The 15,548-nt window shown below is 47.2% G+C and overlaps 1 protein-coding gene across 7 annotated transcripts in view; it reads right to left on the reverse strand.

Moving 5' to 3' along the window:
* Window positions 1-633: 633 nt before the first annotated feature.
* The window catches only part of GPR156 (G protein-coupled receptor 156), a 110,037-nt gene continuing 95,122 nt past the window's right edge, over window positions 634-15,548 (reverse strand). For all 7 annotated transcript variants that reach the window (XM_006057595.4, XM_045165591.1, XM_044942264.2 and 4 more), the window contains 2 exons: window positions 14,540-14,698; window positions 634-3,679 (listed from right to left, as the gene is read on the reverse strand). In XM_006057595.4, the coding sequence (XP_006057657.2) occupies window positions 2,351-3,679; window positions 14,540-14,698 (1,488 nt within the window). In that variant the 3' untranslated portion in view covers window positions 634-2,350. The remainder of the gene's footprint in view (window positions 3,680-14,539; window positions 14,699-15,548) is intronic.

The raw sequence follows: 15,548 nt of genomic DNA on the forward strand, positions 1-15,548 counted from the left end.
AGGTAAAATGTATGATAGAAGCTTCTTTACAACCAAGTTTGAAACATGGGCCCCAAAACACCTTTCTTCATTTAACTGGGGGATGTTGTTTTTACCTGAAGGATGCTCAGGAAAGGCTGAGGAGAGAGTGAATGCTCTACCTGAGCCTTGAGGGATGAGTAATTCACAAGGTGCACAAAACAGAGAGGAATTCTAGATAGAAGAGGCATGGAGATATAGATGGGCTGGGCTGGGGGAACTGAGGGTGTAGGAGTGGACAGAGTGAGAGGACTCATATCACACACTACAGAATAGTAGGCTGCTAGTGGTGACGCGCTGAGGGGAAAGGAGCTGAAGGAGGTGAAGCCCAAGCACAGGACCCCCAGTGGGTGGGAAGAGTCAAGGGTCCAGTCTCCTCTACTCACGGGTGTTCCTGGGATAGGAAGCTGCACATGGAGATGTAAGAGGAATCTTACCAGCGGAAGTGTGGTGGGAAATGCACTTGGATCCCACGGTAAGCCAACAGCAACTCTAAGTGCTGCTTTGTTTCCACTCCTTTGGGTGCTTCAGTCTTGTCTGTACCCCTCCTTCCCAGCCCCAAACTACAATTTCTTTTTTTTTTTTTTCCAAACTACCATTTCTGAAGAGACTTGCCTTGAGAGCCATTTCTTTTATTAAGGCATCACTTGGACAGCATACAAATAGCACAAGCAGAAACTTCAAGCCCACACGCAGAATAAATTATGATATTTGTATTTAAAAGTGGACAACAGAAGAAGCTGTGTTGCCAGGAGGGCCTCCTGGTCCAGTGTCTGGAGACTCACAAGGTGTCAGCAGCCAATGAGAGTCCATGATAACATCTTCTGCAAGACTTTTAGAGCCAAATGCTCCCCTCTGGACGTATCTAATTAGGCCCATGCTCCTGCACAAAAGCATGTATACACATGCGGATACACACCCAGGTTAGAGGCAGGGAATAGCCTGTAAACAACTAACTCAGCAACAAATGAAGTGGACCCAGCTGTGTTTTCTCTGTGGCTCTGGCAGCCGACAAGACCCTGGTACTTATCTCTCACCAGCTCCCCGGCTGCTGTGGGAGGTGTGGGTGGGCTCCCAAGGCAGTGAGGCAGTGACGGGCTGCTTACTGAGGCGAGGAGCCCAGTTTTGTCATCCTGGACTGCAGGTTGAGCACACCACAGCTTCCCATGCTACCTTTGCTGTCCAGCCTGCCACACTCTGCCTGCCACTCCCAGAGGAACAAGTGAAGAGATGTGCCCCAGGGAAGTATATGTACTTGGAATCCTGTGAGCTGTGGCCAACTCCCACATGGGCCCCTCTCCAGCACTGTGATGCTGTGGAAACCACCTCCATCCTCTTAAGCCTCATAATCCCCACCTGTAAAATGGGGATGAGAGTACCAACTTCATGGGGTTATCATAAGCAATTACTGATATTTGATATTTCCAAGTGCCATGCTAGACTCAAGGTAAATGTGCAAAATCTGTTTTTTTCCTTATCTTCCCCATTTCTTCCTTTCTATTTTCCTGTTTTCTATTTCCAGGTCAATGTAGCCATCAGTGGTCATGTTGGCCCAGCTGGCACCCTCTTGACCACTAGGGCCTCTCCAACCTCAACAGGGATTGCCAATACATACTTCCCACTACCACAAAACTGCACCACTGGCAGGATCAAAGAAGGGGGTGCCATCCAATGGCACCGGTGCCTCAGGTGCCATCCGAGCCCAGGAGAGAGATCCGGGCTGTCTGACTGTCTCATCAATGATGGTGAGGTGCCACAATGGTGTGAGGACATGAACACAAACTAGAGATGCACAGGTGGCTCTGAGATGAGTCTGACTGGAAGCTGGGACTGAGAGGTGGTGCTGTTCACAAACTTGAGCAGAAACAAACCACCCCCTGCCGAGAGTGGACCACCCAAGCCCATAGGAGATATTTTCCTAGCAGGTTGGCCACCAAAAACCCAATTTGATGAATTACAGTCCACAACTCTGGTTCTGCAGAAATCTTCTTTCCACTTCTCCATCTGTCTGTCCACCCAGCCATCCATCTAGTATATGTAGAGTTTTGTACATTACAGGCTGACCAGAAGACCCTTTGTGCTCATTTAGCACCTTTTTATCTAAAGGGTATCTTTTATGGGCACTCAGCTGGAGTCTCTTACAGGAACGCTGTGAGGTAGTAACAAAACAGGCAATATCCCTCTTTGTGTATATCAGGAAGTGCTAAAGGTACCATGGTGCTCAAATGAGCGCACGGACGCGGAAAGGGCACTGGACTGTTCCCTGAAGGCCACAGCAGGCCACGCTATGGCTTATCCCTACAGAGCCCTAGGTCCAGACTCGCTCTGCTGTTCACACCAGTGTGGGTTTCAAATCATCTTTGAAGTTCACGACAGGCTTCGAGCGGGCCCACAGCTTTTCCCAGGAAGCCCGCGCCCCCGCAGGCTCCGGGTCGGTGTCTGACGAGCCACTGTCACTGGACTCAGAGGAGCTCTGGAAGCAGATCTCGCAGTAGGGCCGGTGGCAGCGGCAGAAGAGCTCGTCTGAGCTGCTGGATTCGGTGTCAAGGTAGCTACTAGGAGAAGACAGGGAGGGGCAGCCTGGGGACCCTGGGGGCTGCCGCTGCCCAGGCAGGTCGGGGGAGGCCCTGGATGGGCGTGGGGCAGCGGGACACAGCTTCCGGCCAGAGCCAGAAGACTTTTGGGGAAAGGATTCGAGGCTCCGTTCGGCTCCCCGGGGCTCTGCCTGGCGCTGTGTGTGGCCCTCTAGGGTGCCTGGCTTGCCTCGAGGAGCAGGGAGTACTAAAGGATTCCCAGAAGAGGGTCTTGCTACCCTGGGATCAGCAGTTTGGGGGTCCAGGCAGGGGCTGTCCTGTACATTTTGCCCAGAAATGGCCCTGTTTACCCGATGCCCCACATAGGAGGGTGCAGCGCCTAGAAAGTGTGAGCGAGCCCGCTGTGCCGCCCGCCTTCTCCTCACCATGGACGGGCTGAAGCCTGGCTCCTTGGAGAGGGGCACCTTCTGGGGGCTGTGGGCAGCGATGCTCTTCCAGGGCTGCTGGGGACAAGACAAGGAAGAGGGGAGGGGAGCCCCAGGGCCCAGGCCCAGATCTTGGAGGACTTCCTGAAGTTTCTCCCTGATCACTGAATTGACTCTTGACCCCAGTTGCTCTGGGGGCCCCTCTGAGTTCTCTACCTGCCCGTGTCTCTGGGGAACAGAGCCTTCTTCACTTTCTATGAGACACTGGTGGAGGGCCATGGGTACCAGGTCTCTTCTTTCTGCAGTCTGGCTTTGCTCAGCCCATGGCTTCTGGCTGCAGCCCAAATGTAAAGGATTAGAAAGGTCTTTCAAGTCAGAAAATTTCTGCTTCTGCCCTGTGGAGGGGCTGGTATCCTTCACAGGCCCCCTGAGGCCTTGTACACTTGAGGCCAGCACTGAGGTGCTCTGGGAGTCCTGGGTGGCCGCACTGGTATCATTCTGAGAGTCAGAGAGACATTCTGAAGGCCCTTGAGGTGCCAGGCTATGGGCAGAGGCTGTGGCCATGATGTCCTTGTGGTGGGAAGAGGCAGGTGGCACAGCCTCCTCTGGGAGGTCAGAGGAGCACCCTGCTGACATCAGTCTCACTAGCTTCTCTCTGGCATTGTTTACTTGTTCTTGCAGGCTTTCAATCACAGCATTTTTCTATAAAACAAAAGCAAAACCATCAACAAAAGATGTTTTCACAGTGTCTCCCATGGAGGAGAGATCTCAGTTTAAATCCATTTCTCCAATACTAGCTGGTGATCTTAAGGTCCTGAGGAGGCACCTTCTTGAAGTGAAATGAGATGATGCATATAAAGGGTTTAGCACAATAAACTGATATATGTTCTCAGTGAAGATTAACTATCCTTTATTGTTATATGATCTTAATCCCCCCATATGTCCCCAAACTGTAGCACTGTCTGCAATAAGAGAGATTGCGGGGAGTGGGGGTGGGGCACAGTCTAGCTGCCTGCTGGCTGCTGCAGACCCTCTCAGGACTGAGGAGGGTGTGAGGTCGCTCTGCAGAACCGCAGTCTAAACAGTGTTTGGGATGGCCCATCTCTGGGTATATCAATCACACTTTTGCAAAATACAGATGACTTTGAGGCATTTGTGAAGGGAATGAAGGACTGGGGAAACAAGCATCCTACCTCTTGCTAAATAGCCTAGAAAATGGGGAGAATATGGAAATGATAGATTCCTGGGCCAGTGTGACAAGACTGGAGCCAGGGGTGGAGCTGGGGTTTAGGGTGGAGTGAGAATATCAGGTTGGTGTTATCACCTGCCTCGGCTGACACATGGGGGTGGGAGGCCAACACTATCATGTGACACTATCAGCTGTTGGTATCACCCAAAGAAGTGCAAGCATCAGAATTACTGGAGAAGCTGAGCTGCCTACCTGCTGCGTGGCTGTTAGTTGATAAATAGGCTGTGCCTAGGATGCTGGCAGGTGACAGCTACAGAGATATGCCATTCTAACTGCAGGACCATGGGGCACAAAGTAGGAGGAGGAGTGTGTGTGCCCTGAGAACCTTCTGGTGCTACAGCAGCTGTGTGCCTAGTTCAGACCTGATGTCCACCTTCTGAAATTTCTGTTTGAAGGCAGTGGAGCAGGAAAGAGATCATCATGGGGAACTGATGGTCTTGGGGCAGATGACACGGTTGAGGGTTTGCGGAAGGGTTTGTGGAAAATTCTTCAAGAGATGGGAATACCAGACCACCTGATCTGCCTCTTGAGAAATTTGTATGCAGGTCAGGAAGCAACAGTTAGAACTGGACATGGAACAACAGACTGGTTCCAAACAGGAAAAGGAGTACATCAAGGATGTATATTGTCACCCTGCTTATTTAACTTATATGCAGAGTACATCATGAGAAACACTGGGCTGGAGGAAGCACAAGATGGAATCAAGATTGCCGGGAGAAATATCAATCACCTCAGATATGCAGATGACACCACCCTTATGGCAGAAAGTGAAGAAGAACTAAAGACCCTCTTGGTGAAAGTGAAAGAGGAGAGTGAAAAAGTTGGCTGAAAACTCAACATTCAGAAAATGAAGATCATGGCATCTGGTCCCATCACTTTGTGGCAAATAGATGGGGAAACAGTGGAAACAGTGGCTGACTTTATTTTTCTGGGCTCCAAAATCACCGCAGATGGTGATTGCAGCCATGAAATTAAAAGACGCTTACTCCTTGGAAGGAAAATTATGACCAACCTAGACAGCATGTTAAAAAGCAGAGACATTACTTTGTCAACAAAGGTCTGTCTAGTCAAGGCTATAGTTTTTCAAGTGGTCATGTATGGATGTGAGAGTTGGACTATAAAGAAAGCTGAGTGCCGAAGAACTGATGCATTTGAACTGTGGTGTTGGAGAAGACTCTTGAGAGTCCCTTGGACTGCAAGGAGATCCAACCAGTCCATCCTAAAGGAGATCAGTCCTGGCGTTCATTGGAAGGACTGATTTTGAAGCTGAAACTCCAATACTTTGGCCACCTGATGTGAAGAGCTGACTCATTGGAAAAGACTCTGATGCTGGGAAAGATTGAGGGCAGGAGAAGGGGACGGCAGAGGATGAGATGGTTGGATGGCATCACCGACTTAATGGACATGGGTTTGGGTGGACTCTGGGAGTTGGTGATGGACAGGGAGGCCTGGCGTGCTGCAATTCATGGGGTCACAGAGTCAGACATGACTGAGCGACTGAACTGAACTGAACTGAACTCCTTGGAAGGAAAGTTATGACCAACCTAGACAGCATATTAAAAAGCAGAGACATTACTTTGCCAACAAAGGTCTGTCTAGTCAAGGCTATGGTTTTTCCAGTGGTCATGTATGGATGTGAGAGTTGGACTATAAAGAAAGCTGAGTGCCGAAGAACTGATGCATTTGAACTGTGGTGTTGGAGAAGACTCTTGAGAGTCCCTTGGAATGCAAGGAGGTCCAACCAGTCCGTCCTAAAGGAGATCAGTCCTGGCGTTCATTGGAAGGACTGATTTTGAAGCTGAAACTCCAATACTTTGGCCATCTGATGCGAAGAGCTGACTCATTTTAAAAGACCCTGATGCTGGGAAAGATTGAGGGCAGGAGGAGAAGGGGACGGCAGAGGATGAGATGGTTGGATGGCATCACCGACTCAATGGACATGGGTTTGGGTGGACTCCAGGAGTTGGTGATGGACAGGGAGGCCTGGTGTGCTGCGGTTCATGGGGTTGCAAAGAGTCGGACACGACTGAGTGACTGAACTGACTGAACTGTTGCCATCCCCTTTAGAAGTTCAGGGTGAGTATTTAGATGTCCATTTATTGCAAGCATGGGTATCCCTGGTGGCTCAGCTGGTAAAGAATCTGCCTGCAATGTGGGAAATCTGGGTACAGTCCCTGGGTTGGGAAGATCCTCTGGAGAAGGGAATGGTTACCCACTCCAGTATTCTGGCCTGGTGAATTCCATGGACCATATAGTCCATGGGGTTGCAAAGAGTTGGACACGACTGAGTGACTTTTACTTTATTGCAAGCATGCTCAGTTACTCAGTCAAGTCTGACTCTTTGAGACCCCATGGACTGTAGCCCACCAGGCTCCTCTGTCCATGGGATTCTCAATGCAAGAATACTGGAGTGGGTTGCCATGCCCTTCTCCAGGGGATCTTCCCAACCCAGGGATCGAACCTGTGTTTCCTGCGACTCCTGCACTGCAAGCAGATTCTTTACCCACTGAGCCACCTGAGAAGCCTATTCATTTGTTATGCCCTAGAAATAAAAGGGTGTTTTCCTTCTTTAGGATTCCTGACACAAGTCACCTATGGACACCTGTGGTCTCTTCTAGAGTAGATATGGAAGAGTTAACTACTGTATAGCACAGGGAATGCTACTCAGTGCTCTGTAGTGACCTAAATGGGAATGAAATCTAAAAAAGCAGGGATATATGTATACATATAGCAGATTCACTTTGTTGTATGGAAGAAACTAACACAACATTATATAGCAACTGTACTCCAATAAAAATTAATTAAGAAAGATATGGAAGAGTTGCCCAGAAGTGACTCTTTGAGGGAACAGTAAATTAAGTAAACTAGTCTGACAGTAGTCTTCTGGCAGCAACTCCAAGAGTGCTTGGACTTATAAGCCTGGAGGTGACTTATAAGCAGGAGGTGATTTTTCTGACTATGGTACTCCCAGTTTCATCCTGATTTAGTCTGCTTCTCTTATCCTCGGGAGAGAGTCCTGGGACCAGTGAGCAACCGGTGAATAAGCGGAAGGACTTCCAGCAGAGCGCCTGCCTGCCTGTTCACCCTTCTCAGGCGCAGAGCAGGGAAGACTGGGCGTTGTCAGGGAAACATAGGTGATTCAAGGACTTGCCAGGAGCAGAGTGGGTGAGTCACAGGAAGAATTCACTCAGGCTCTTCGATAACTGGGTGGTGCCAGGTATCTCTCTGAGTGGGTGGCTGTGCTGGCTGCACTGGAGGTACCCCAACTCTCTTTTCGCCAGCCCTTACTTGTGAAGCCCACCTTCCACATTCTCAGGCTGGCTTCAGGAGGCCTCTGCCGTCTCACAGAATTGGGAGGGAGCCATCAGCTGATGACAACTGCCCCAGCAAGCAAACTGTGCTGCCTTCTTGTGCCTTATTTACAAATTTCTCAGTGTATGGTGTGGCGTGCGCATGCTCAGTTGTGTCCTACTCTTTGTGACCCCATGGACTACAGCCCACCAGGCTCCTCTGTCCATAAGATTTTCCAGGCAAGAAATACTGGAGTGGGTCGTCATTTCCTTCTCCAGGGGATCTTCCCACCTCAGGGATCGAACCCATGTCTGTGGATATCTCCTGCACTGACAGGCGGATTCTTTACCACTTGTGCCACCTGGGAAGCCTGTCACATTATAAGAAAACAGTATACACATTTGATCGGGAGGAATACTCTTCTCCAGCAAACCAAACATCTGAAGCTGGCTGGTGACAGATTTAGAAACAGTCAGCCTAATCAGTAAATCTCCCTTCTTACAGAAAAGGAAGTGGAACTTTGTTTTCACCGTGACTGCATACTAATCAGAGGCGTGGTTTGCCATTGTGAGACCAAAATCTGACAGACCATGGCGGCTGCATTGAAATGAGCTTATTAACAATTACTTTAGGCACACCCAGGGAAGCAAAACATCTGTGGGGATGTTTCATAGGCTGCAGGCCACAAGGAGAAATGGAATATCTTGTTTCTGTGCTTCAAGGAAGAAAAGTAATAGGTGAATTTCCTCTGCTACAGAATGTACAGGGAAGTCCCTCCAGCTCTGGGAGGGTTTTACCTGCTGGCTTCCACACAGCCTGGGAACTAAGGGTGGATGCTGCCCCAAACAGCCTCTGGGGACCCCAGCCACAGGGAAAGGGGGGAAGAATGAGAAAATGAACCACCTAGACCATGGGAAAGTAGGAGGACACCAGGGTGGCAGAGGGGCTGCAGAGGAGGGAAGTGCAGCCAAGAAGCTGGACTCAGGGAGGCAAGAGAGACTCCTGTGTTTATGTCCTGGGCAGGGCTGGAGGTGGGGATGCAGATGCTGGAGCCTCTCCTGGCCTGCCACAGGGCCCTGGGATGGGCTGCTGGTTCTCAGGCCTGTTCTGGAAATATGTTCCAGGTGTGGGGAGTAGGGGGCAGGAGGCCAGCATTTTACTGCCTAAGCATCTGCTCCCTATTATGGCTCTTCCTCTGCAGACTCGAGGCATCTTTCTGGACACAGCAGATTCAGTCACTGCGTGGGAAACAGGGTAGCATGGCAGGAGTACAAAAAGCACATCACAAATTACCATAAGGCTAAAGAGTCAGGCCACTTGGCTGTTCCAACATGAGCTGATTGTGAATGAAAACCATGCTGGGTGTTCTCGCCAAGTTTCTGGCCTTCTGTTTAGCTGGGGGGAGAGGAAAAAAAAAAGCTTCTTTGAAGACTTCAGAGTATCAATGGCAATGCTACTGCCTTGCCAGGTGGGAAGAAATCTGGCTTTGAAAAAAGGTCCTGACTGCTTCATAAATAGTAAAGACATGAAGTATACTCTGATGGATAAAAATGGTCCAGAACAGAGGTAATAGTATGAAAGACTGAGGGGGACCTGGGGAGCTGAATTCTTTCACAGGTTGCATTTTGTAGGTCCCCATCACACCATCCTTTTGCACAGGGACTATTGATACCCAAGTGTCAGTCTAATACAAAAAAGTGTAGTTTCCCAAATAGCATTACCCAGGTATGTTCTGTACTAAAAAAATTATATAGAATATAATTTAGTTAGTATGAAAAAAACTACTAATTCCTCTGGGCCCCATGCCTCCTCAAGTTTTCCCATGTGCTTTCTTCAAGCCCACACCACTCTGCCCAGTTCTGGGAGAGGTGCCAACTTTGGCTCAAGATCAAAAGAAAGAAGGACTAGGGGCTGCCCTGTTCCCTGCTTAGTGCTACTATGATATTCAAAGGCTCTATTCATTCTCTTCCCCATATTTAGATACTTTTTAATTTTCTGGGTTGGTGGGATGACAACGATTTCTAGTTGGTACCTGGAAAAGATAGTAAAGGACCCCAGAGGATCTTGGAAACAAGGGCACCATGCTACGTAAAGAAAGAATGTATCCTACAGAAGACGGTAGCACCTACTACTACTCAGGGACTTTACAATGCTGTTCCCCACACTTGGAATGCTTTTCCCTGCAGTCTTTGCTTGGTCAATCTATAGTTAACTTCAGCTCTCAGCTCAGTGAGTCTTTTCTGACCGCTCTAAATTGGATTCTCCTGTCCTCACCACTCACTACTCTTTCTTCCCACTCTGTTTCTTGCCTTCATAATTCTTATCACCATTTATACCTGTATGGCTACTTGATCAGTCTCTATTTCCTCCACTACACCATGAGCTTCATGAAGGCAGAGACTGTTTTGTTCCTCAGCACTTAGCACAACGCCTGGCACACATCTGTGCAATGAATGAATGAAGTGGGTGAGGGTCAGCAACAGGAACAGTGGCTGGGGAAACACTGAGGTTTTGCTTGTTGCTAAGGGAACCTTATTAAAAAGCAGAGACATTACTTTGGCAACAAAGGTCCGTCTAGTCAAGGCTATGGTTTTTACAGTAGTCATGTATGTGTTAGGTAGGTAGAATAGGGAAAAGGAGTCCAAAATGGCGGTGGCTAAAAGACAAGGAAGGTCAAAGGACGGCCCGAGGACCAGAGTGAAGACTTCAGGCAGAACAAACAGAACAAACAGCACTCCTGGCTAAGCCCAATTTGCATAGGGCAGGACCAGGTGGAAGAAAAAACATATAAAAGGAGGAGCCAAAGCGCTTTCTCTGGGACTCTATCTCCCGCGTGCACGCACACTCTCTCTCTCTCTCTCTCTCACTCTCCTGCTATCTTCTAAATAAAATGGAGCTGTAACACTGATTTGCCTAAGAGCTGTAACACGGTTTGTCCAAGACCCGAGAGCTGTGATACGCCAAGGGCTTTAATGTCCGTTGCTCCAAATCTTTGTTGTGACGAGACAAAGAACCGAGGAACATACACTCGCATGACATATGGATGTGAGAGTTGGACTATAAAGAAAGCTGAGTGCCAAAGAATTGATGCTTTTGAACTGTGGTGTTGGAGAAGACTCTTGAGAGTCCCTTGGACCACAAGGAGATCCAACCAGTCCATCCTAAAGGAAATCAGTCCTGAATGTTCATTGGAAGGACTGATTTTGAAGCTGAAACTCCAATACTTTGGCCATCTGATGCGAAGAGCTGTCTCATTTGAAAAGACCCTGATGCTGGGAAAGATTGAGGGCAGGAGGAGAAGGGGATGACCTTCTCCTTAGATGGTTGGATGGCATCACCGACTCTATGGACATGAGTTTCAGTAAATTCCAGGAGTCTGTGATGGACAGGGAGGCCTGGTGTGCTGCAGTCCATGGGGTTGCAAAGAGTCAGACATGACTGAGTGACTGAACTGAACTGAAGGGAAACCTTGTGCACACCAAGACCCAGGAGAAAGGAGCAGTGACCCCACAAGAGACTAACCAGACTTGCCCGTGAGTGTCCAGAAGTCCCCAGCAGAGGCATGGGTTGGTGGTGGCCTGCTGCAGGGTTGGGAGCACTGAGGGCAGCAGTGCTTGCACGGGACCTTTTGAAGGAAGTCACTATTCTCTTCATTACCTCCACCATAGTTTGGCCTCAGGTCAAACAACAGGGAGGGAACACAGCCCCACCATCAACAGAAAATTGGATTAAAGATTTAGAGAGCATGGCCCTGCCCATCAGAACAAGACCCAGTTTCCCCCTCAGTTAGTCTCTCCCATCAGGAAGCTTCCATAAGCCTCTTATCCTAATCCATCAGAGGGCAGATAGAATGAAAACCAAGATCACAGAAAACTAATCAAATTGACCACATGGGCCACAGCCTTGTCTAACTCAATGAAACTATGAGCCCTGCCTTGTAGGGCCATTCGAGATGGATGGGTCATGGTGGAGAGTTCTGACAAAACGTGGTCCACTGGAAAAGGGAATGGCAAACCACTTCAGTATTCTTGCCTTGAGAACCCATTGAACAGTATGAAAAGGCAAAAAGATAGGACACTGAAAGATAAACTCCCCACGTCGGTAGGTGCCCAATATGCTACTGGAAAACAGTGGAGAAATAATTCCAGAAAGAATGAACAGACGGAGCCAAAGCAAAAACAACACCCAGTTGTGGATGTGACTGGTGATAGAAGTAAAATCCAATGCTATAAAGAACAATACTGCATAGGAACCTAGAATGTCAGGTCCATGAATCTAGGTAAATTGCAAGTAGTCAAACAAGAGATCGACATTTTAGGATCGGCGAACTAAGATGGACTGGAATGGGTGAATTTAACTCAGATGACCATTATATCTACTACTGTGGGCAGGAATCCCTTAGAAGAAATGGAGTAGCCTTCAAAGTCAACAAAAGAGTCTGAAATACAGTACTTGGAGGCAATCTCAAAAATAACAGAATGATCTCTGTTTCCAAGGCAAACCATTCAATATCACAGTAATCCAAGTCTATGCCCCAACCAGTAATGCAGAAGAAGCTGAGTACAAAACGAAGCAGGTCAAAGGCTAACAGAGTTTTGCCAAGAGAATGCACTGGTCATAGCAAACACCCTCTTCCAACAACACAAGAGAAGACTCTACACATGGACATCACCAGATGGTCAATATTGAAATCAGATTGATTATATTCTTTGCAGGCAAAGATGGAGAAGCTCTATACAGTCAGCAAAAACAAGACCAGGAGCTGACTATGGCTCAGATCATGAACTCCTTATTGCCAAATTCAGACTGAAATTGAAGAAAGTAGGGAAAACCACTAGACCATTCCGGTATGATCTAAATCAAATTTCTTATGATTATACAGCAGAAGTGACAAATAGATTCAAGGGATTAGATCCTATAGAGTGCCTGAAGAACTATGGACAGAGGCTTATGACATTGTACAGGAGGCAGGGATAAAGACCATTCCCAAGAAAAAGAAATGCAAAAAGGCAAAATGGTTGTCTGATGGGGCCTTTAAAATAGCTGAGAAAAGAAGAGAAGAGAAAGGCAAAGGAGAAAAGGAAAGATATACCCATTTGAATACAGAGTTCCAAAGGATAGCAAGGAGAGATAAGAAAGACTTCCTCAGTGATCAATGCAAAGAAATAGAGAAGACCAATAGAATGGGAAAAACTAAAGATCTCTTCTAGAAAATGAGAGATACCAAGGGAACATTTCATGCAAAGATGGGCTCAATAAAGGACAGAAATCGTATGGACCTAACAGAAGCAGAAGAGTTTAAGAAGAGGTGGCAAGAATACACAAAAGAACTATACAAAAAAGATCTTCATGACCCAAATAACCACAATGGTGTGATCACTCACCTTGAGCCAGATATCCTGGAATGTGATGTCAAGTGGGCCTTAGGAAGCATCAGTACGAACAAAGCTAGTGGAGGTGATGGAATTCCAGTTGAGCTATTTCAAATCCTAAAAGATGATGCTGTTAAAGTGTTGCACTCAATATGCCAGCAAATTTGGAAGACTCAGCAGTGGCCACAGGACTGGAAAAGGTCAGTTTTCATTCCAATCCCTAAGAAAGGCAATGCCAAAGAATGTTCAAACTACCATACAATTGCACTCATCTCACACGCTAGCAAAGTAATGCTCAAAATTCTCCAAGCCAGGCTTCAACAGAATGTGAACTGTGGACTTCTAGAAAGTTCAAGCTGGATTTAGAGAAGGCAGAAGATATCCGTTGGATCATACAAAAAGGAAGAGAATTCCAGAAAAACATCTACTTCTGCTTTATTGACTATGTCAAAGCCTTTGACAGTGTAGATCATAACAAACTGTGGAAAATTCTTCAAGAGATGGGAATACCAGACCACCTGATGTGCCTCCTGAGAAATCCGTATGCTGGTCAAGAAGCAACAGTTAGAACTGGACATGGAACTTCAGACTGGTTCCAAATTGGGAAAGGAATACATCAAGGCTGTAGACTGTCACCCTGCTTATTTAACTTATATGCAGAGTACATCGTGCTAAATGCTAGGCTGGATGAAGCACAAGCTGGAATCAAGATTGCTGGGAGAGATATCAATAACCTCAGATATGCAGATTACACCACCCTTATGCAGAAAGTGAAGAAGCACTAAAGAGCCTCTTGATGAAAATGAAAGAAAAGAGTAAAAAAGTTGGCTGAAAAGTCAACATTCAGAAAATTAAGATCATGGCATCTGGTCCCATCGCTTCATGGCAAATAGATGGGGAAACAGTGGAAACAGTGAGAGACTTTATTTTTGGGGGCTCCAAAATCACTGCAGATGGTGATTGCAGCCATGAAATTAAAAGACACTTGCTCCTTGGAAGAAAAGCTATGACCAACCTAGACAGCATATTATAAAGCAAAGACATTACTTTGCCAACAAAGGGCTGTCTAGTCAAAGCTATGTTTTTTCCAGTGATCATGTATGGATGTGAGAGTTGGACTATAAAGAAAGCTGAGCACCGAAGAATTGATGCTTTTGAACTGTGGTGTTGGAGAAGACTCTTGAGAGTCCCTTGGACTGCAAGGAAATCCAATGGGTCCATCCTAAAGGAAATCAGTCCTGAATATTCATTGGAAGGACTGATGCTGAAGCTGAAACTCCAATAGTTTGGCCACCTGATGCGAAGAACTGACTCATCTGAAAAGACCCTGATGCTGGGAAAGAATGAAGGCAGGAGGAGAAGGGGACAACAGAGGATGAGATGGTTGGATGGCATCACCGACTCGATGGACATGAGTTTGAATAAGCTCTGGGATTTGGTGATGGACAGGGAGGCCTGGCATGCTGCAGTCCATGGGGTCGCAAAGACTCAGACACGACTGAGGAACTGAATTGACCTGAAGGGAGACCAGGATGGCCAGGAAGTGGAGAAATGGAAAGAGAAGGAATGTTAGCGATGAGGCAACTGGGGCCCACCAATGCATGACTGGAGTTCTTTCTAGAGAAGCCAGTAGGCAGGGGTCTGGCTTACTTCTGTGAGGAGTCTCTCCATGGAGTTTTTCTCTCCTCTAATGTGGCAATTCTGCTCCTCACCATACTGGGTGTGCAAGCTTTTGCTGGGAGTGCTGAAATATTTGGCCATGCGTCTGATTGTTTGGTTTTCCTCTTCAAATGCCTTCCATTGCTTCAGCTGTTAGAGAAAAGAACACATGTTATTTATTTAATTACACACCCAGAAACACATTCTCTTACTGTTTCTCAAAAACACCAAGGAATGACAGTGTCACGGATACACAAATGGACAAATTATTCTCTCCTCAGAGTGTACTTTATTCTAGAAAGTTCACAAACAGCAATAACAGAAGGTTTAGAGAATGTTAAGGTTATAGTGTTTAAGAAATGCCAAAGGAAGATGATGACAGGTTGGTGAAACAGAACAATCTCTGCTGGACCCATCAACTGACCCACTGCTGGACTGTCAGAGAAAACCAGGGCTGAGGCATACTTCTGGGGCCACATTCTTAAGCCAAAGTTCAGGAGCTATAACAAGATTAAGCAAGCTAAACACCATAGGTTTCAAATGAAGCTGGTTTTAGTTGTATGTAGCTGTTCTTCATTATTCTTATTTGTTGAGTGACTGTGCTTACTGCCACTGAAAGCCCAGTTCCCTCTGCTGCTGCTGCTGCTAAGTCGCTTCAGTTGTGTCCGACTCTGTGCAACCCCACAGACAGTAGTCCACCAGGCTCCTCTGTCCCTGGGATTCTCCAGGCAAGAATACTGGAGTGGGTTGCCATTTCCTTCTCCACTAGTTCCCTCTAGAGGACTTCTAACCCAAATTAGTAATCAAAGCTCACACAAAGAGAAAACCACAAATGTCAGTAAAAATCAATAAAAATGACAACATTAGGTCTGTGATCTGACCATCTTTTTTCCTTGACTAATCAAGAAAGACTCAGAAGGAGTTTGACTTGTTTAGGTCCACATGGCTACACTTAGTAGCAGAGTCACGGCTGTAACCAGGTTGCTGTGCCACGTTGCAC

This window comes from Bubalus bubalis, chromosome 1 (assembly GCF_019923935.1).
Source record: "Bubalus bubalis isolate 160015118507 breed Murrah chromosome 1, NDDB_SH_1, whole genome shotgun sequence".
Lineage (NCBI taxonomy): Eukaryota > Metazoa > Chordata > Mammalia > Artiodactyla > Bovidae > Bubalus > Bubalus bubalis.